This window comes from Notolabrus celidotus, chromosome 12, assembly GCF_009762535.1.
Source record: "Notolabrus celidotus isolate fNotCel1 chromosome 12, fNotCel1.pri, whole genome shotgun sequence".
In the NCBI taxonomy this organism is placed as follows: Eukaryota; Metazoa; Chordata; class Actinopteri; order Labriformes; family Labridae; genus Notolabrus; species Notolabrus celidotus.
The window spans coordinates 6,443,950-6,465,530 of record NC_048283.1 but is presented as its reverse complement, the minus strand read 5'-3'; the positions used below and the strand labels follow the sequence as shown (position 1 = coordinate 6,465,530).

At 39.4% G+C, this 21,581-nt stretch overlaps 1 protein-coding gene across 2 annotated transcripts in view; it reads left to right on the top strand.

Annotated features, from left to right (window-relative positions):
* Nucleotides 1-21,581, top strand: part of ntrk1 (neurotrophic tyrosine kinase, receptor, type 1) — a 52,668-nt gene that overhangs the window by 23,650 nt on the left and 7,437 nt on the right. For both annotated transcript variants that reach the window (XM_034697656.1, XM_034697655.1), the window contains 9 exons: nucleotides 147-479; nucleotides 2,474-2,491; nucleotides 2,597-2,655; nucleotides 2,746-2,848; nucleotides 5,736-5,891; nucleotides 6,187-6,317; nucleotides 8,519-8,691; nucleotides 16,195-16,435; nucleotides 18,931-19,089. In XM_034697656.1, coding sequence (XP_034553547.1) covers nucleotides 147-479; nucleotides 2,474-2,491; nucleotides 2,597-2,655; nucleotides 2,746-2,848; nucleotides 5,736-5,891; nucleotides 6,187-6,317; nucleotides 8,519-8,691; nucleotides 16,195-16,435; nucleotides 18,931-19,089 — 1,373 coding nt within the window. The remainder of the gene's footprint in view (nucleotides 1-146; nucleotides 480-2,473; nucleotides 2,492-2,596; nucleotides 2,656-2,745; nucleotides 2,849-5,735; nucleotides 5,892-6,186; nucleotides 6,318-8,518; nucleotides 8,692-16,194; nucleotides 16,436-18,930; nucleotides 19,090-21,581) is intronic.

The following is a 21,581-nucleotide window of genomic DNA, read 5'->3' as shown; positions in this document are numbered from 1 at the left end:
CTATAAAGAATACCTGCAACATGACTTATTATTATTTAGCAGCTAAGTCAGGAGCAGTAAACCAACTTGCAGCTGTTAGGAAAAAAAAATTCTCATTCACTTTCCTCGTCCACTTCTTCTTTTATCACTCTGTCCTCTTCCAACAGTTGGAGTTAGAATCCTCTTCCTGCGTGACGCTGAGCAGCAGCATCACTGGTGTTTTCCCTTCGCTGTGGATGGCAACCCTGAACCAACCACCAGCTGGCTTTACAACGGCAGAAAACTGGTTCTGAACCACTTCACGTTCGAGCAGCTGATCCCGGACACTACCGATGGATCGGTGAAGCACGGCTGTCTCTTTCTCAACAAACCCACACATGTCAACAATGGCAAATACACTCTGATCGCGCAGAACAGACTGGGAAAGGACATGGCCACGGCCAATGGATTGTTTATGATCAACCCCTTCGAACCGCACAACCCCGAGGGAATCATTCCAGGTGAGTTCCTGAAAACATGTTGTCTCTGCAGAATGTTTTTCCAAGTAGTTTACCGTAAAGGGAGATGACCTTAGTCAGCTTATGAAGAAGTCTCTCAGAGTGTCTCGTGTTTGTTTTTAGCTCTGTTTTACTTGTGTTGGAACAATAACATGATCAGTCATTTTACAGCCACAGAATAAGGCCAATAAAAGACATCACAAAGAAATAATAAAGGAAGCAAGCACACGCAGCCTGATCATTGATAAATTACTGAGAACTGTTTCCTGAAGGACTTTGCATTAATGACCATAAAGTGGATCATTATATGTTAATGAAATATGTAATCATGAGCTCCCATAGATCTGTGAATCAGTCAACACTATGGCTGTCAAACGATTCATTATTTTAATCCCAATTAATTGCTGGGTTTTAATAGCAGTTCATGCCAGTTTCTTGATTTGTGAATCAAATGAATACAATGATATGTACTGTAGGATCTTTACTATTAGATTTATAATTCTAATAATAAGCAGCTTAACAGATTACCTAAAGGGACAAAATAGCACATGGTTTGTGACAAAAGAGTTCATTTCTGACCTTAATTACATCTCGATTAACAGATTAACCCTGTCAGCCCTGTTGACTGCTTATCTATAAAGAAGCTGGCTAACAAAGCAAATTACTTACTTACTTATTATTTTATTGCTATAATTCCATTTAAAACTCCCCAAAAACAAAGACGCTTGGGGAAGTTTCTAGTGAAACTTTTATCTCCGAGTCTGAGAATTGTGCAAAACTAAACAGGCTTCCTGATGTAGAGGGCAGAAAATGTTCCAAACAGAGTGCACACTTTCTCAAAGACTAGTACTTTAGAGCAGGGGTCCCCAAACTTTTCAGCTCGCTACCCTCAAAATATAGGTACCAAAGACTGGCGACCCCCCGAGAAGTGATTAAATGTTGTTTCATTCTTCATTCATCTGGTCTGCAGAAAATGAACCACCTACATGCACACCTGGCTGTATTTCCTGTGGTGCTGTGAATTAACTTGCTGGTACTGATGCTTCTATTCATTCATTGTTAACTTACCTTAACCTTAGAAGTCATCAGGCAACAAAGCAAGACAGAAAACTAATGAAACATTTTTAATTCTGCAAGATTTTATTTGAAATTTAACTATTTTTGTCAATATTTTTTTAGAATAATGGTAAAATAGGCAATTTTAGATCATTAAAAAAAGAAAGAAAATTCTGGAAGACATCTTGGGACCCCAAATTAGTGTCTCGCGACCCCCCAGGGGGTCCCGACCCACACTTTAGGAACCACTGCTTTAGAGGTATTTGTTAAGACTAGCTTAATCATTTATTTGATTCATTCATTTAACCTTTATTCAACCAGGTTACTCCCAATGAGATCAGATATGTCTCCTTCAAGGGAGACCATGCCAAGAATCAGCAGAAGAACAACACACAGTTGCAGAAACAGACACACAGGGAACCAAAGTACAATTCATAAGCACTAACATTTACATTAAAGAGAAACTATCAAAGAGTCAGGTGAGATAAGAACAACAACATCCTGCAGAATCTGCTTAAAAGTCTTTCATTCAGATTGAAAACATTTAATAACACCTGCTCCTTGAATTTCAAGTCATCCTGAGTAAATCCCAGGCTGAGGGTACAGAATACCTAAAAGTCCTTCACCTTATTTCTGTATGAGCTTATATGCTAGAGCTGACCCTGTCTGCAGCATTTGATAACCTAGCTTCTGTTCCGCTTTCTCATCAAAGAGGCTGAGCTGACTGGCATCCCCTATGGCTTATACACTTACTGTTGACACAAACCTCACACAACCTCACCTCAAAAAAGGCCAAACTCTCCCTTTACAAAAGATTTCATACTGGAATTGTTTGTGTACTTTGGATAGGTCATCAAATTGTCAGTGCACCCTTAATAAGAATAAATTGTTTGTAATTGATGTTTAAAAATGTGTTTGTCTTCTCTCTGCCCACATGCCAGTCCCTGATGTTGATCCAGGTAAGCCTTTGATTTTGACTTCTCTTTAATCTCAGCATGGGATCCAAACACTGCATGGACTGTTGAGACATTGTTCCTCTATCTAATCTCTTTCCTGCTCCTCAGTTCCTACAAACAAATCTGACATGGACGTCACTGAGAACCCTGAGAGCCGAGTCTTTGTGGTACGTATCTGTTTTTATTCCCCGTCATGGAAATGAATTGATCAGTGTTTAAAGTAAATCTGTAAATCTGTGTTTTTTTTACTCTACCAGGTGTCTGTGGCTGTGGGTCTGGCTGTGTTTGCCTGCACTTTCCTCCTCATCATGATTTTGGTCATTAACAAGTGTGGCCAGAATTCAAAGTTTGGTATTCACCGTAAGTTTTTGCACAATATTTAATATCTTGCATGAACAATAAAACTTGATGGGACAGTTTGACTATGTTGGAGATAAGAGAGAGTATTAATACCACTCTAATGTAACTACACTAAATAAGAAATCCGAACCAAGAAGCTGTTCGTATTAATATTGCATGCTCTTAATTTGATGGGGTTCAACTTCCTGTAATTTTTAAAAACGATTTAATTACCAACATGTATCATGAGATACTTCCCCCTGCTTACGGTATTTACACTACATACAAAGCTAGTCGACTTCCAGTCAGTCCATTATTTATTAACCATCAACGGCTCAGTCACAACAGATGATGCTCAAACTCAACCACTTCCTGTCTCACAGTACTTTTGTTAGCTTCCATTACTATTACTATGCCAGAGTGGCTGTGGCTCAGTGGTTAGAGCCGGCCGTCTATCAATTGGAAGGTTGGCGGTTCGATCCCAGCTCTGGCAGTCACATGCCGAAGTGTCCTTTGAGCAAGACACTGAAACCCAAATTTCTCCTGCTGATGTTCAGCAGTGTGTGAGTGTTGAGGGAATGGGTGAATGTGACAAGTAGTGTAAAGTGCTTTGAGTGGTCAGAAAGACTGGAAAAGTGCTATATAAGTACAAGTCCATTTACCATATTAGCTAAGGTCTTAAACTTTTCCATCAAATGATGACAGTAGTAAGAAAGCGACTGAATGAATGAAGACAGCTTTTGACTTATTTTCATTTTGTTTTGTCAAAGGTGACAATAACTCATCAAATGAGTGGTATTTCCATAAAATATGGCGTCATTGTCTTTAAGATAATCTCTGGTCCTTTCAAATACTGATAAATTAGTAATCATTCAAATGATAAGGATTTGTCAGAGTCCCTATGTTTATGTTTTAAGAACCTGGGCCCAAGCAATGAGACCACAGGGCCTTTCTTTCTGTCTTCTGTCTAGCTATTCTCCCTGGGATTCAACCCAAATACAATCATACACACTTACATGCAACACAACATTAAAGAAACCTGACCAAAACCACTAACATCTGTTCACTAACACATTGCGCTGACAGCACCTACTTTATTTATAAAACCAATGCAGTTCGCTGTTTCCAGTTCCCTCTGCAGCAGCTGTTTGTTGTCGCTGCACTCTCAGCCCTCTCAGTTGAAAACCAGACATCAAGTCTGTCAACAACAATGACGAAAGTCCATTCGGAGGAGAAACTAACCACCCTTATGTTTATCAATCCAACTACTTCCAGGTCCAGAACTGTTGCTAATGTCACAACACGTTTTCTTTGTCACACAACGTTGAATGAAAGCAAATATGAAGGATACACTTCAGCACTTTAAAACAGACTTAACCATCATTACTAAGGGAAGCAAGATGACACAGGATTACTTTTCTAACAGTAAGCATTGGTGAGAAGCACAGAAGCAAACTGAGGTTGTGGGCGCTGCCAAAAAAGCGCTTTCAGTGAACACAGGCCCTAAATCAGTCGTTTAGCCCTCTATCCTGAGCGTGACATGAGATATGATGTGTTTTCATATCATTCATATAATTCAGCCTTTAAAACGCTCTGATTTATACCTTTGCAAGTGTGAATCAAACCCAGTGGATTACATTAGTTGTGTTAATTTCAATACCTCTATTAAAAAACAAGCAATTACACTATGTGCTTGTTTGAGTTAGTGTGTTGATTTTTACAGAGTTGTAAAAATTGATTTTTACTTTAAATATCTACTACCTCTTCTTTTTTGTCTTCTTCTCTTTCTTCTTCCCTGTTTCCTCCTTCTTCTTTTTAATAGTGAATTGCAACTAGGCAGAAAATGATCACTAACCTTATACATTTGACTTTTTTTTTTTCACATAATGAGCACACCATCCGGTTGCTCAAAGTGCTCTGTATTTTTCCATAAATGTCAATGTGGAGGCATTTATGTACACAAAATGGCAAGTATAAGTGCGGAAGTAAAGAGAACTGAGTCACAGCAACCGTCGAAGTCCTGAACCACTGACAGAAGTTATATTAGCGTACTTAAATGTGAGCTGTAATCAAATGTTCTGCCAAATTATTCTTTCAAATACTCTATGGTTCTGTCAGGAGGTAATGCACAGGAGGGACGGACTAATATAGGATCTCCACAGAGCTGTAAGTTTGCACACAGGCTGCCGCTGTGCTGGCCGGGCTAAAGTGCCTTAATTACTGAGAAGAAGAATGGCGGCAGAAACCTCCCTGGGCCTTTGCCACGTGGTGAGGGCCATTAAAGAGGCTGGATTGGTGGATGGATGGATGGATGGATGGATGGATGGATTGGTGGACGGATAGATGGATGTAGGAACAGCTAGATGTGATAAGGCCCGGCTCGGACCCCACCCCCGACACACACACGTACACACACACATCTGCCCTTCTCACTCTCAAAGTGCCTAAGTGGGCCTGATTGCCTAAGTGGACCCTGCTCCCTCTTTCCTTCCCTCCATCGCGCTCTCTTTGTTGTTCCATTTTCCGCCGTGTTGGACTCTAGGGGTTCTGTGGTTTGCCTTGCTGAGTGGGGTTTTACAATTTGGGCCCCACTTGTTTGGCTTTTAATACAGCATCGTAGCCAGGGGTTGCAAACCGTTCTTCCTCCATGTTCATTTTTCTGTTCATTGTGGCCTGATTGCCGCATGGTTGATGATGGTGATTATTAGAGCTTGTCGTCGTCTGTCACCATGGCACCAACAAAATGTGCAACCAAGTTTGTGGCGAAGAACGTCGATTCATCGCGTGGGGAAAAATGGTTTCTGAATTGCTCCTTTTGATGGCTGCCGCAATCACGACTGTTTAGAGGCTGATTAGATGTTACATATCTCTCACCTCTGCTTGTTTGTGTCCCTCCACTTTTCATTAGGTTCATCAGTTTTGGGCGCCGAGGACGACCTTGCTGTGTCGCTCCGTTTCATGAACTTTGGAACGAGCCCACCTTCCTCAGACGAAGACTCTGGTCTATCAAGCTTTGTGGAGAATCCGCAGTACTTCTGTGGCATCATCAAGGAGAAGGACATGTGTGAGTTTTGCTGCAACACTTGTTTCCACTCTGCTGGTGTTTCATGTTTTGTTACTGGATCCACACTCATACTCAATACCAAAGATTTGGGTTATATGAAAGACTTATTTTATTTATGCAAAGTACTTTTAATGTAAGATGTTATTTTTGTATTTCTTTTCAAACCATTTGAATGTGTGTAGTTTTTTTTTTGCACATTTTAAGTAGCACAAATGGCAAAAATGGTGACGAAACATCAGCTTTGTATGAATTTGTTTTAACCCAGAGTTTCTTTTTCTCTGTGTTTGATGTTCAGGTGTCCAGAATATCAAACGGCAGGACATTGTGTTGAAGTGGGAGCTGGGTGAGGGGGCGTTTGGTAAAGTCTACTTGGCAGAGTGTGCAAACCTCAGCCCAGACAACGACAAGATGCTGGTGGCCATCAAGGTGAATTCATTTACACAATATAGCTTTCACTGTTAATGTGGATTTATTTCCACAGAACATTTGCAGCCTAACTACCCCCATAGCAGGGGCTTTTTAGGGGGAGATTATCTACCCCTGAACTAAACTTAGACCCTAGTTCCACCGGTCGAAACGCACTTAGTTCAGGGGTAAAGTCCCTAGTTCCGTGGGTAAAGTTCCTCCGGTTGAAATGCCCCTTAAGTGAAATCATGTTGAAGTTCTTTCTTCATACTTCAGCAACAAGTACTGAGAATTATGACCCATTACATTAGCACTATACATTTATTATTTATGTATATAGCACCAAATCACAACAAACATTATCTGAAGACTCTTTACAAACAGAGCAGGTCTAGACCGTACTCTATTATTAACAAAGACCCAACATCAAGACAGGATAAGATCCAGTCCCATCTCACAGACAGTCTGATCTCATCTTAATCCACCATGAGCAGAGCACTTTGCAGTATTTAGCAAGTTACAACAACAAGGACAAACTCCCTTTAACAGGCAGAAACCTCAAGCAGAACCAGACTCATGTGAGACACACATCTGCTGAGACCGAGTTGGGGTTGTAAAGAGGGATAGAGGAGATGAAGAGAGAGAGAGAGAGAGAGAGAGAGAGAGAGAGAGAGAGAGAGAGAGAGAGAGAGAGAGAGAGAGAGAGAGAGAGAGAGAGAGAGAGAGATAATAGTGGTGAGATGGATACATGTGATTTATCAATTCAGCTTCTGTATGTATAAACTCAAGACTGTAGCAAGTAAACTGGCACGTGTCAGCAGTTCCAGCTTCAGCTTATCTAAATGGCCTGTCCCAAGATTGAAATTAAAAAGAAGTAAAGCTCAGCAAAACAAATACAGGAGGGGTGATACAAAACAGGAAGTAATCTGTGAGTACATACAGGCCAAGTTTGCCGTGATGAAACCCACACATTAAAAGCTTGCATTAAATTTTCATTCAAATAATGTTGAATAGAGGGGGAGAGGCTGCTGATTGAAGTGAGCACTCTACTGTTCTGGCACTGCTGAAGTGTGAATCCTGCAGCAACACGGTGTCACTCGCTGGAATCTGCTTCCAGCTGTAACAAACTATTTGTTCCATAACCTCCGCCTCCCACACAAGCACCTTCATGTCCTCTATGTCCTCTCTGTTGCTGCCGGGATTCCATGCAAAGAACCTTTGGCCTCCGCTTATATGTTGCATTTTCATTCATGAGGTGCTTTGCATTTCCCATTTACACAATAATGTGGGTGTGTAAAGGGGCAGACTATAAGGCTGATCCATGTGCACATATTAGAATAGAATAAAATAGGATAAATATTTATTGTCCAGTAGGGTGGAAATTTGTCTTAGGCTCTCCTGACTGGATTATTATGGATTCTACATAAATGAGACCAATGGTTTTAGTTCTTCTAGCCCTGTAATGTCATAGAGCAAAACAGAAAAGCACTACCATACAACACTTTTCAAAGGAAATGACTCTATTCAAGTACCAACCAGTTTGTCCTGTGTCCGTATAAACTGCATCACTCCCAGTTTTTAAACGCCTTGGTAAGTTTTGTAGTCTCGCCAGCCAAGGCCTCGATGATGCTTTCCATGTCTGTGTAACACCGACTGTTTAAGTCAGCTCTGGACCTCGTTGCCCTCTTTTAGTTAGAGCTCTCTGCCGTCCACTCTCTAATACAGACAAAAATATCCCAGTGATAAATATGTCAAACTAAGTACTTGATACTTCAGCAACAAGTGTCAAAGTAAGTACACTGCACTTATGCTTAAATCCTTTCTATACTGATATACCACCCTGCGGTTTTAGAGTGAGGCGTCCGTGCTGGCGACTGTATCAGGTGGTTTTAATATTGAGCTCAGGTTACAACAGGTTAATGTGAATAACCACAGAGAATAAAACAAGACAGAGAATCTGACTCCGCTCAGATTTATCATCCCATTAATCAGGCGTATGCTTTTATTGCAACACTGCATCACTCACACTGTACGCAGGGCGGGAGGTAGGGATTCTGGACTCAATTATACACACAATTCCTCCAAAGCAGCATTGTGACTTCTACTTTTCTACATTAACTTTTTTTTATTTTAACTGAGTTTTAGCTGTGCACTTATTTTAAGATATTTACTTTTACCTGAATGCATTTTTATGTAAATGTTCTCCCGTTGTGTGATTTCAGACTTTAAAGGACGCCAATGAGTCGACTCGGCAGGACTTCCAGAGGGAGGCGGAGCTCCTGACGGTGCTCCAACACCAGCACATTGTTCGATTCTATGGTGTCTGCACTGATGGAGAGCCGCTGGCCATGGTGTTCGAGTACATGAGGCACGGAGACCTAAACCGATTTCTCAGGTATGAAGCAGATCCACTCTTGATGGGTCTGAGGGTCATGATTATCACCCCAACTTAGACACTCTGTTTTAATGATGCTGAAAGAACTGAATGAGCATCAAACCAACATCCTAAGTCCCTAAGTAACATCTTCACAAATAATTATAGTCTTTTTCCTCATCAGGCGTTTGACTTGACTTCAAGTTTTATTATTCAAGGAACAAAAAATATCAGAAACACTTTTTAAAAATGGAACGTGTGATTGCTTTGTAGTAAAATATCTCAAAACTCAATGTTCCCAGTCTTGCAAGAATGGAAATTAAAAAAAATTCACCCATCTTTTGTAATATTAAACTGATACCTTTTGGATTAAGATTGTTGATCAGTAAAAAATATGCAGTTTAATGTTTAAACTTCATGGTGAGTAAGTGAAGGACATTCTCCCATATTTTCTGTCTTTTCATTCATTCATTCATTTTAATTTTAATTTGATGCTCAGATTATCACATGGTATGGAGCCACAGAACATAAATTACAAATAAAAAAACCAATATAATGATGGCACACGGCATGTTTGAAGTACAGCAGATTTTACTTAAACAAAGGAAGGACATTCTTCAGAATAGCTCCTAATTTACAGATAACTTTCGGCTTATCTGATTGCAAAAGTAGAATTAATTCAAACACAGAGGGATGTTGGAAATAATGCCTGGGTATGAACCTCTCTCTATTATTCGGAGTGCTTGTGTTCCTGCATTCAAACAAAATGTGGTACTCGCCCACACGATCATCATTACAGAGATTACAAATCCTCTGTTTTCTATCCAGGCCTTTATACCTTCCAGTGACCTTAGGGATCCTGGTGTTATTCGTTCTAAAATTACAGATAGCCTGTCTTTACTTCAGAGACCAAACAGTTGATTGTTAAATCGGGAATATGAGGACAACTCAATTTATTTGGGCAGTGTGTGAGTGCTTTAATACACATGAAGACAATGAAGACAAGATTTAAAAAGAACACTGGGAAATACAATGTCTGAATGAGGAGAATAGTATAGTGCAGAGGAGAGTAGGAGTCCCACACTGACCTAAATTCAGATTCTTTGAAATGAATGATTATATTTAGTTGCAGTGCTAAGTGAAGCAAATGATGTCCCAACTGTGACATGTTCAATTATCTGCAAGAAAGAGCTACATCTACTGAGTTTACCTTTTTTTTTTTTACTTTGCATAACAGCTCCAGGAGTCTCTGTTTCAAATATAACTATACACTTTCTTAACAGTTGAAATTAAAAACCTCAGACACAGTGCTTGTTGACATCAGTTCTCTGATGCCGCTTTTATCCCCAGCGATGTGGATGTCAAACCTTTACCCGAAGGTTAAACACACTCAGTGGACCTCAGTGGGCTGTGAGGGTCAGTGGTCACTGTGGGTTTTGTGTGTTCAAGTAGAAATGCGTAAAGGTCTTCCTGCTGCGAGACCTCTGGGAAAGCTTCTGTTCGCAGAGTGTAAAGAGCCACACTGTTGGTGTAGGAGGGAGCTCAGGGTGGATGAATGAAGTTTTCAACACAAGATTAGCAAAGTGAAATCGTTACATCTTGTTCATGTTGAGGCACCAAAAGGATTTAATCAGGTGTCTTATGAAAGTCCTGTTTTGGGGTACGTTAGTGCAGCCAAAGCTGTGTTTCATCCTCCCCGTTGTGGCTTTCTGCTCTGCTCCAAACACACCCATGACATCACACACTGTTCCCATTCACAGGCTGGAAAACACTGACCTTTGTTGTTTCACTTTTACATTACACAGGGATCAATAAGTTACGTTATTGTCTGTTAAAGGCAGACTGAGAGCAGAGGAGGGAGTGATGTCATGTAGGCGCTGTATTTTCCTTTAAGTCCTGACTGTTGGCTGTGAGCTCCACACGTCTGCACAAAGACTGACGGCCAGAATAAACAAACACAAGCAAACAATGAGAAAACAATGACAGAGGGCAGATTTCTGCAGACACAGTCACAATGACTTGCTTCACTTTGATTATATATGACAGTTGTGAGTAAGCTTGAGCAATTTGAGGTAAATATGGAAGTTAGATTGTTGAACATTGCAATAATAAGCCTGATAATTAGATGTAAATTCAAGAATGCATTATAGATACTAACAGATTTTGTGTCTATCTGCTGTTTCTGATGTTTGACAGAATGCATATTTAAAACCTGTCTAGCTTAAACCCCAAATAATCCAAAAAGCATTTTTCTTTTCACCACTACATTAGCATCAGTAATCTGAGGGTAGCTGATAGCTTCAGTGGGTATCATGTGCACATGCTGTGAGAAAGCATTGCTTGTTTACATAAAATAATCTATCTTAATTAGTGTAATGAATGAAGACTTTTACAATGTGCTTAAAAAAAGAAATTACGTTTTTTAAAATATTTTTCAGGCTTTCATGCCTTTATTCAGAGAGGGTAGGACAGTGGGTAGAGCCAGAAACCAGGAGAGAGAGTATTCAAAGCGTAGACTGTATAATAAATGGACGTAGTATCCGTGACATCACCAGTCTGTATCTGAAGAGCTATTTTGAAGCCTTTCGTCAGCGGGAGCCATATTGGAAATGCAGGACTCAACCTAACTTCTGTCGAGCTAGTGTGAGGTAAAGAGGCGGTCTTTGAGCCTCTCTACAGTGTCCCTATGTTGTGTCTCTCATCAAGCAAGAGCATGAGCTATTCAGACTACACTCATTTTTTGAACCAGGCTGTAAACATGTTTATTTCTGCTGTAAAGGTCTACTTTTTTGAATTGGTGTCCCGAGGTTGCCACTTGGTTGGGAGTGACATGAAGGAAAGGGTTGAAATCAAACCAGGGCGGCCCACTTGAGGACTATAGCCTCTGTACATGGGACACGCGACTGAACATAAAACACTTAACAACATTATTTATATTTAATAACATAAGCAAGTACAGACCAGATATTGATTCAAAGATGATGTAAAAGCAATTGATTTTTACAGCTAAATAAGCTGTCCCCCAGATTCTTTGGTTGGTTAATTCTTATCTGCTTATTTGCAGGCAGAGTTGACATTGAACTGAGCATTTTCTGTCACATTGAAGTCAAACATTAGTTTTTGTTTACTTGGCATATTGCATTGATGCACAAAAAGACAGCAGCCTCTAATTAAGGTATTTTGGCCCATAACAACCCCTAGAACACTATTGGTAAAATTAGTAAAACCATCACTAACGCCGGGTGTTTTTTAACTGATATAATATACCTAATAAAAAGTACTTGTCATTAAGATATGTCACAATATGACAATACATGACAAATTAGAGTAGTGTTATTTTATTTTCAACTGTGCCAAAAATGTATCATGTGGGGACCTTATAAAAATGCTCCAAAATTACTGAAAATCTGGAATTCGGGACTAAACATTTCTAAATGATAAAACTGGAAACTTGGTGTTCAGTCCACCCATTCCTGGGACATTTGAGACATCCCTGGTGAAGGCACAGTCTCACAACATTATTTAGGGACTTTAAAAGGAGGTAAAAGTACTTCTAAAACATGATAAATTTTACACAAGACAGTAAAAGCTGCGGTGATACATAATAAAATATTCAGTTTTCAAAAGTAGCTAACTTTTAATACAGATAACAAATACACTAACCAGATTTTTTAATTGTATTTCTTAATATTATCTAGACCTGCTTCATGTACTTCATATTTTCCTCCACTTTCTTGTTTGTAACAGCCTTACATCAAAGGAAATGGATGCTGAAGAGAGAATTGTATGGAGTCACTTTGCTTTATAAACTAAAAAATAGAGTATAAGGCAGCGTGTCAAGGCTTAGGTTGAATATATTATTTACAAGATGTCCTCATTTTATAAAAGCAAATAGAGCTGCATTCAGATAGTTCCGTTTGTATGTGAATGCTGATGGACATGGCACATAACCCAGCCTTGAAGAAAGAAAACAGTCCCCTTGAACCGCACACTGAATCAATATGATCTCAATATAGATATGTCTTCAGCTGGCATTCACCAGAACATAAGCTTATAATAAAAACAATTTACTGAATCTAATTCCTTTGAATCATTTAAACCATAATCCAGGTTTAGAAACCGAACAGAGAGGGAGGGATAGAACTGGAGGAGTATGAGGGCTGAGTCAGTGTTGACCTCTTAAAGCTCACTTGGCACCTAGAAAACCATCTGACAGACTATCAGAGCAGACGCGGGTGATGCTGTCTGCCTGCCAGGTGTCCTCCACAGGAGACAGATTGGGGATGAAAACACACACAAACAAACACACATACATGCAGCACACAGACTCTGCTTGAGATATATGTTCACCAATGGATGGAAAATCGCATTTCCAGCAGACAGGACGGGGAGAGATGTCTGAGGGCCCCCACAATGCAGCTGCTTTCCCACCCTGCCACCTGCCTGATAAACTAATAGTGATTACAGAGTCAACTTCCTTTGTAAGGAGTGCAGAGGAGAGATATTAGGATGGATGGAGACACATCAGCTGTGATTTGCTCATTTAGGCCGCAGTGAGATGTGCGAGTGGGTGTTTAAGATCCACGAGAACGACTGAGAACCAATTTGCTCTGCATCTCCCAATCGCATTATCACAAATCAATTGTAGGCGTATAACAAGCCTCATGTTTTCTATTCACTCTTAAATGGCTTTAATATGGTGTGGTCAAGAGCTCATATATGTCAGAAAGGTTCACTCTGCAGATTGCACGCTGAGATCATTGTCCTTCAGGTCACCCAAGGCTGATACTATAGTTACCAACATACTGAGAGCCAGATCCCAGCGTGTGATTGACCTGAACAGTCAGTAAGAAAGGAGAAGAAAAGCAGAGGGCAGCATGTTCTGTTCCTTACAAATATAGAGATTTGTGGTCATAAAGCCTCCACAACCCTTCACAGTGGTCTAGAGTTCAGCTCCCGGAGCTAGAGGATACAAACAATTTAATGAACACACTGCAAAAAGAAAAATATTTCATCCTCTACTGACTGCAGTAAGCTAAACTAGCATAAATGACACCTCAGAAACCATGTTTCATTTTTATATAAGCTGAGTTTTCCTTCTAAAGGGCTCACTCTATTTGTTTCAAGAAATTGCTGCAATCTGAAGTAAAATGTTTGCAGTTGTATTCATTCAATTACAACCAGACAGGTGAGGGACAATGTATAGTGAGTGGGTGGTTATGCAGTGTGAGTCCAGACAGATTAAACAGGACCCTGATACAAAGCACGGCTTGAATCACATCTAACTCTTATACATGTATACTTATACAGACGGTGACAACAAATCTCCTTATTAAGGACAAATAAAGATCTATCTATCTATCTATCTATCTATCTATCTATCTATCTATCTATCTATCTATCTATCTATCTATCTATCTATCTATCTATCTATCTATCTATCTATCTATCTATCTATCTATCTATCTATCCATCCATCCATCTATCCATCTATCCATCTATCCATCTATCTATCTATCTATCTCTGAAGGGATTCTTCATCATCACCTGCTCACTATACATTATCCCGCTTATTACCCAGCTACCTGCTAATTACATAAGCAAGCTGAGACCAGATATTGATTCAAAGATGATGTAAAAGCGATTGATTTTTACAGCTAAATAAGCTGTCCCCCAGATTCTTTGGTTGGTTAATTCTTATCTGCTTATTTGCAGGCAGAGTTGACATTGAACTGAGCATTTTCTGTCACATTGAAGTCAAACATTAGTTTTTGTTTACTTGGCATATTGTATTGGTGCACAAAAAGACAGCAGCCTCCAATTAAGGTCTTTTGGCCCCTAACAATCCTAGAACACTATTGGTAAAATTAGTAACACCATCACTAACGCCGGGTGTTTTTTACCCAATATAATATACCCAATAAATAGTCCGTTATCAAGATATGTCAAAATGGGGTGCTGGTGGCCTATAGGTCTAAGCGCCCCACATATAGAGGCTACAGTCCTTGTTGCAGGGGTTGCCGGTTTGATTCCCGGCCGGTCGACCATTTCCTGCATGTCCTCCCCCATTCTCTACTCCCCACATTTTCCTGTCTCTCTTCAGCTGTTAGCAAATTATAACTTAAAAAAAAGACATAAAATACGCAAAAAAAAAAAAAAAGATATGTCAAAATATGACAATACATGATAAATTAGAGTAGTGTTATTTTATTTTAAACTGTGCCATGTCTAACAAAATTACAAAAAAAATGTATCATGGGGGGACCCGATAAAAATGCTCCAAAATCACTGAAAATTTCGAATTCAGGACAAAAAATTTCTAAAAAGATAAAATGATGAAACAGGAAACTTGGTGTTCGGTCCACCCATTCCTGGGACATTTGAGACTTCCCTGGTGAAGGCACAGTCTCCTTGACACACAAACAGCTGCAGGAGAGAGAAACACAAAAGGGTGAAAATCACCCGAACACGTGCCTGTAGGAAAAAGCGGGTTTTGGAGTTAGGGAAACACCCACGCCTTCAAAGACCTCAAAGACGATGCTGAAGCTACCCAGGGACCCATGACACTCAGGCAAACACAACACAATGAAAATCATGTAGATGTGTTTGCTCGGGGGAAAATCACCCGGCGATAGTGTTCTAGGGTTAAAACTCTCTTGATATTTTCGTTTCACTCACCCAGCCCTTTAACACCGCCAAAGCCCATACCTTGAGTCTGTTTTCTTCAATTTGATCAACGTTTCTCTCATTCACCTTCTTGTCTTATAACACCCCTCTCTGTTTTCCTCCTCTCTTTTTCTTTTCTCTGCTTCTAACTGGCCGGTCATTCACCATAACTCTGAAATTTTGTGTTCTCCAAATAAATGAAGAGTGCTATAAAAACATATCCTCAGTGTTTATCGCTGATTAAGAACGCTGACCCAAACTAACACTTTGTGCTGGACTCCTTCCCGCAGGTTGATTTGATTGAACGTGAGGGATCAGGCTGTTGAATGTGTTGTTGAGAATTAATCATTGCTGTTATGGCATTTTAACCAATCAGAATCAAGTATTTAACACAGCCAGGTAATAACTGTGAATTAAGAACTAATTGCAGGTTTAGTGGTTGAAACTAAGCAGTGTTGAGCCTGTGGTGGGAAATTACTGAGTGCATTTAATCAAATCCTGTTAAAAAGTCAAGTTTGAGGCTCTTTTGATGAACTTGTATTTCATGCTTCTTGTTGATTGAGGGAAACAAAGTAATTAACAACCAGAAAAATGTACATTTTTAGACAAAAATTCAACTTAAATCATAAATGTATGATAAGGGATATTGTTATAGATTAAAAATGTGACAAAGTATTATTTTAAAGGATCTAAACTGTCCTTACTTTTATTTTTGGGTCTAATTTTCAACGTTGAATCTCACATATCTCCTGTCAGCTCTCTAATAAAGCCGTCATTCCATTAAAATAACCAGGAAGAGGAAGAAACTCAAGCAGTCTTGATCTAGAAAAACTCATGTTCCCTGTGTGTCACCTGTAGAGCTCACGGTCCAGATGCTCGTATCCTGGAGGAGACCAAGATGCCCCCGCTGGGTCAGCTCACTCTGCCTCAGATGCTGCACATCGCCGCACAGATCGCCTCGGGGATGGTCTACCTGGCATCGCTGCACTTTGTCCACCGCGACCTGGCGACCCGAAACTGTCTGGTGGGGGAGGGGCTGGTGGTCAAGATAGGAGACTTTGGCATGTCGAGAGATATCTACAGCACAGATTACTACCGGGTAAGTGGCTGGAGGATGTGAGTTATGTTTTGTCTTTAGACATGAGCTTTTGTATCATTTTGTAAAGGATTCACAATTCACAAAACTCTGCCCTTGGTATTAGTTTCTCTTTTTTATGCAAGCATTGATGAACATTTCTCGTTAAGTGAGACAACCCTTTAATGATACTCACAGCAGGGGACATGAACTCAAACACACTGTATCAAAATACTGTGGTCATAAAATTTAACCCTGTAGTTCAGGTCAAAACTAAAGAAAAACTACAGATGGAATACACAACACAGCATCCTCTTAATACTGAAAAGAACAACATATAGAGGAAGCACAAACTGTATAACCCATAGACATGTCTCAGTGATGTCACCCAAGAGGCATTTCTAAGAGGCATCTTTAAGCCCAAAGAAGGTGGCCACCATATTGAAATGCTGACTCAGCAGAACTTTTTGTCAGCCTAGACACAGGTAGAGAGGTGAAGTTGAGGCGGGCCTCTAAGTTTCTGGTAAACAATTACAGCACAACCTAGCAGTCAGTCAAATCAGCCACACCCCCTATAATGCAAATGTATGGATAACTCTTTGCCTTTAAATTTCCTTGAGTAATACATTAGAAAAAATGCATACAGTGTGTAGGAATAAAGAAATGAGCTATGTTCACCAAACCAGGCTGTTAAAAAAACAAGTTCTACTGTAGTTGGCCGTTGTACCTCTTTAGCTTTTGCAGGAAGCCTCAAGTGGACAATCCAGGAACTGCAGTTTTTTTTTATTTGGCTACATGTTTCAACTCTTGAGGCTGCTGCTTGACAATAATTAACAAAATATATACATATATATATATATATATATATATATATATATATATATATATATATATATATATATATATATATATATATACACAAACCAGACATTCTGCCCAACACAAGGCACAGAGGGAAACGAAGCATGATGAGCTGTTGTTACAGTCTTCTTTTTTTGAAATATCTGCCACCACAGTGGACTGAAATGTGTATCCCTGTAGGCAAATCACTATAAATGTATTACTTATGACTGCAACGTTAACTTTCACTAACAACTAAACAACATCCTGGAAACAATACTCCTATATCCCTGGATGTGGAAGCCAGAATAATATTTAATTCTCATATAAAATACTTTTCAGAGGGTTTACAGTTATGATGCTTCATAAGTCAAGTCACTGCCGTTCAAATGGCTAGTAAGAATCTGTGGTTTGAATTTGAACAGGATCCACAAAAAGGGATCACAAACATCTCATAAATTTGGTAAAATTGAAGAGGGAGAAGAAACAAGAGAGTGAATGAAGCCAACTGCACCCCTGGTACCCAAAGCTGCTCTACAAGTTTGTTATTTTGATGTTGAACCAGCAAAGATCACATGAAGAAATCGATGTGAGCTGTAACAAACCACAGAAGAAGAAAGTGCTGTTTGCCTTTGGTTTGATTGTTACTGGGAGGCTTTGAAAGAAGAAGGAGCTGTCAACCTTTCAGAGAATTTTAAGGACTCTTGACAAACTCCTTAACTGATGTTACAAGAGAGCTGACTAAGACTTCCTTTTAATGATGGTGTTGAGAAATTCTTCCATCTGAGGATTGCATCTTGATTTTCGCCATTCAGTGTAGAGAAGTTAGAAATTAATGTTATATTAAACAATCAGCTGCATTCAAGTGTCAGATTGCATTCCTGTTTAAAATACACCTCACTGCTTTTTATAATCACACATTGTAGCGATGTTTTGTCTTCTTAGCTTCAGTAGAAATCAATAGACAAATCTTTGCACAGTGAGGACTGAGAGATGCTGAAAAATGGAGTTAATATTCCTGAATGTTTCTTGTAATCTCCCGTTTTCTTCTTATATAAGCTGTGAGTGAGTTTGTAAAGGTAGTAGATCTGTAGTTTATCTAAATTGTACCTTGTGAGTTTCTACAGGGCGTCCATTGTATGAGCTACATGTTATGTTTAATACAAGGTAGTGTACTTAATTTCATTTTCGATCATCTCTGTTACTGCACAGTGTTGCTCTCTAACAGAAGGGTTTGCAGTAACATTGTTTTTTCTGCACTGTGGTCTTTAAGGCAACATCAATGACACCCTCCTTAAGTACTCTTTAATTTAGTAAAACGGGTCAAGTAGAGAACCGAAGTTGAGTTTGCTGCACTGAGTCTAGTTCCTTTTTCAAACTGAATCAAAGCAATTATGAATTGAAGCACTTTTGGATGATAAAACTCACATTGTGTTTGTTGTCTGCCTCACAATGATGTAGTGCAGCTCCTCATGTTAGTCATGTGTAGTTCAAGGATGAACAGAAAATGGGGTCCAGCTTAAGATTTGCTGTAAATGTCTGAGTTACAGAAGAAAAAACAGAAAAAGAGGATGATTTAATGTCGACCTCAAGACTTATTATTACATTATTTATTTAATTTTTTATCTTTTGTAAGTAAGTGAGTGAGCCTGCACTCATTGCCTCGTCTTCACACTCAGGTGGGTGGACGGACAATGCTGCCAATCCGCTGGATGCCCCCAGAGAGCATCATGTACAGAAAGTTCACCACGGAGAGCGACATCTGGAGCTTTGGCGTGGTCCTCTGGGAGATCTTCACCTACGGAAAACAGCCCTGGTACCAGCTGTCCAACAGTGAGGTGGGTTAGGACAAACAGTTGATGAAATAATTCATAGTTAATCATTTGAAGTGTTATTAGTAAAGATAGCTGTGTGATGCTGAAGCTCAGAAGCTTGTGTTACTTAAGTGAAGCATATGGCTTCAGTTCAAAGCTTCTGAGCTTGTATAAAACTTGAAATGTCATGTGAATGTCATCGGTGTCTCAAAAATAATGAGATTTATTTGTGAGATAAGAAGAGAAAAGATAGTTAATTTGCAAAAACAGAAATTTTCATCTTTTCAATATAGATTTTTAATAAAGTTAAATTTTTAAGATACCTCTAATTAGTAATGTCTTAGTCAAAGCCACCCAACTTCAGTTGATTGATAATACCTAAAGCTAGTAATAGAAAAAAAATGTTTTTTGAAACATTTTTTAAAAAATGTAAAAGTGAGTTATCTGTTTTTGCAAATTAACTCTTCAGATGAACAAAGAAAAAGAATCTAAACAATGCACATTATGATACTATAATTATCCCATGATAATGTTCTTGAAAGTATTAGCTAATTGATTGATAGGTCTCAATATAAACTTAACTGCCTGCATCACGTTGCAACTCTGAACCATCGTATTAATATTAATATTAATCATAAAGCTGAAAGATAAGAGCCAAAGGAAGTCCTCGTAACTACAGCAGCTCTCATCTGCTTTAATGTGAAGATGTTTCATTCATCTTTATTGACAGATGTCTGCATGCAAGTGCAACCAACAGTTAGCTCTAGATCAAAATTTTCAACCCCAGTGTCAAATTTTCTTGACGCTGTGTTGCCAGACCTGACAAACCTTGCATTTTCTTGTTGTACAAACCTGTATTAAGATGTTGTAATTTCAGCAAACTTATGACCAAATACTTGCAAATAAATCCCAACACAGTCAGTTTCTTTTTCAGGGTCATACCACTACAATAAGCACAAGTGAAGTCTCTGTGTCTCCTACTATTAACAATGAAATGGAGACCCAGCAGAAACAACTTTTTCTTCTCTGGGAGTATAATAAACCAAGAAATGTCAATGATTTTGTGCAGACTTATCTAGAGAGGAAAATTTCACTTTGCTTTTGATTTGAACATACGGTAATTTCTCAAGTTGCTAATCAGATTGCTTAAAGCCCCTGTAAGGGATTTGTTGCTGGTCATGAAACAGTCTGAAATTAACAGAGATACCTCTAATGACCAACCAAAGCAATAAACACCACCAGGAATGAGACTGACAATTTCTGTACTGTCATTTTCATTGCGTGTAACCAGTGTGTGGGAGTAAAGGCCAGCTCAGACAATTGATGGCAAGCTAAAGAAACAGTCTTTGTTTACTTTCTCTGCAGCAAATAATCACAGTGAGTGAAAGATTTCTCTGTTGAAAGAAAGCAGGATGAGATTCTTTGTATTAAAACACTACCTACACGTGTACTGGAAAGACAAGCAAAGGGAGAAGGAGATTCACTTTGTCCACAGGGGGCGCCAAAGCCGACACAAACAGAAAGTTCCTCATACATTTTGTAAAAGACAGCCTTACATTTTCCAGAAGACTTAAACTTTCAGAACAAAACATGGTCCTTGTTGTTGTAGGTTTAGGAGAGAGTGTGTGTTGTTGAAGTTTTCCTCCCTCTGCACTTTGAAACTAATCAATACATTCATAGTAATTAAGGCCGGGGCAGTCTAGCCTTTTGAGCTCCAGCACCAAGAAGTGGGACTCCATCGCGACCACAGCACTGCTATTAAAGGCCCAAACCCTCTCTCCTTTCAACAGAGGGGTAGATCACTTTTCTCACCCACTCAATTCTAATCTGATCGGCTCTCATTTTTGCCCGAGGCCAATGAGCTTTAACCTTGTTAATCTAATTTGTCTCGGCCAATGAGGGACAGGTGAAATTATCATGTTGCCTAAACACGCCGTGGCAGAGATAAATCATTCCAAAATACTGACAGCAGCCGTTTTAAGGCGGCTGGTTGGAGTGTCTTGTTGACTGACGGGCCTTTTTGGTGTAAAGTCACTCAGCACTGACAGACCTCTTCTGTCCGTTTGATGAGGCCAAGGTTAACAATGGGAAAGAGACTGAGTCAGTAACTCTTCAAACAGAGAGCACAGTTATATCCTCTCTCATCGTCGACAGTGATTTATTCACTGAGCGGCGAGAGTGTGTGAACTCAATCAGTCAAAGTAGCTATTAGTGTCTGAGCTGGAGGTCATTCAGATTTTAGCTGCACTTAAGGTCTCTGCTGATGGACCATATCTTTAAATCTGTTGATAATAAGATTGCTGTGACAAAAAAAAAAGTATGTGTTTATTCAAAAATGTTTGTCCTTGATGCAGCGTTTAGTGATTTGCAGGATCTCTCAGAGGCGTTTTAACACACTCATTGAGGGCCTGATTCACAAAAGGATTGAGAAGCTTTTGCACTCAGTAAACTTGTGCATGAGCCAAAAAGATATACAGTAGTCTAATTCACACTGCAAAAAGGGTTAAACGCACCAC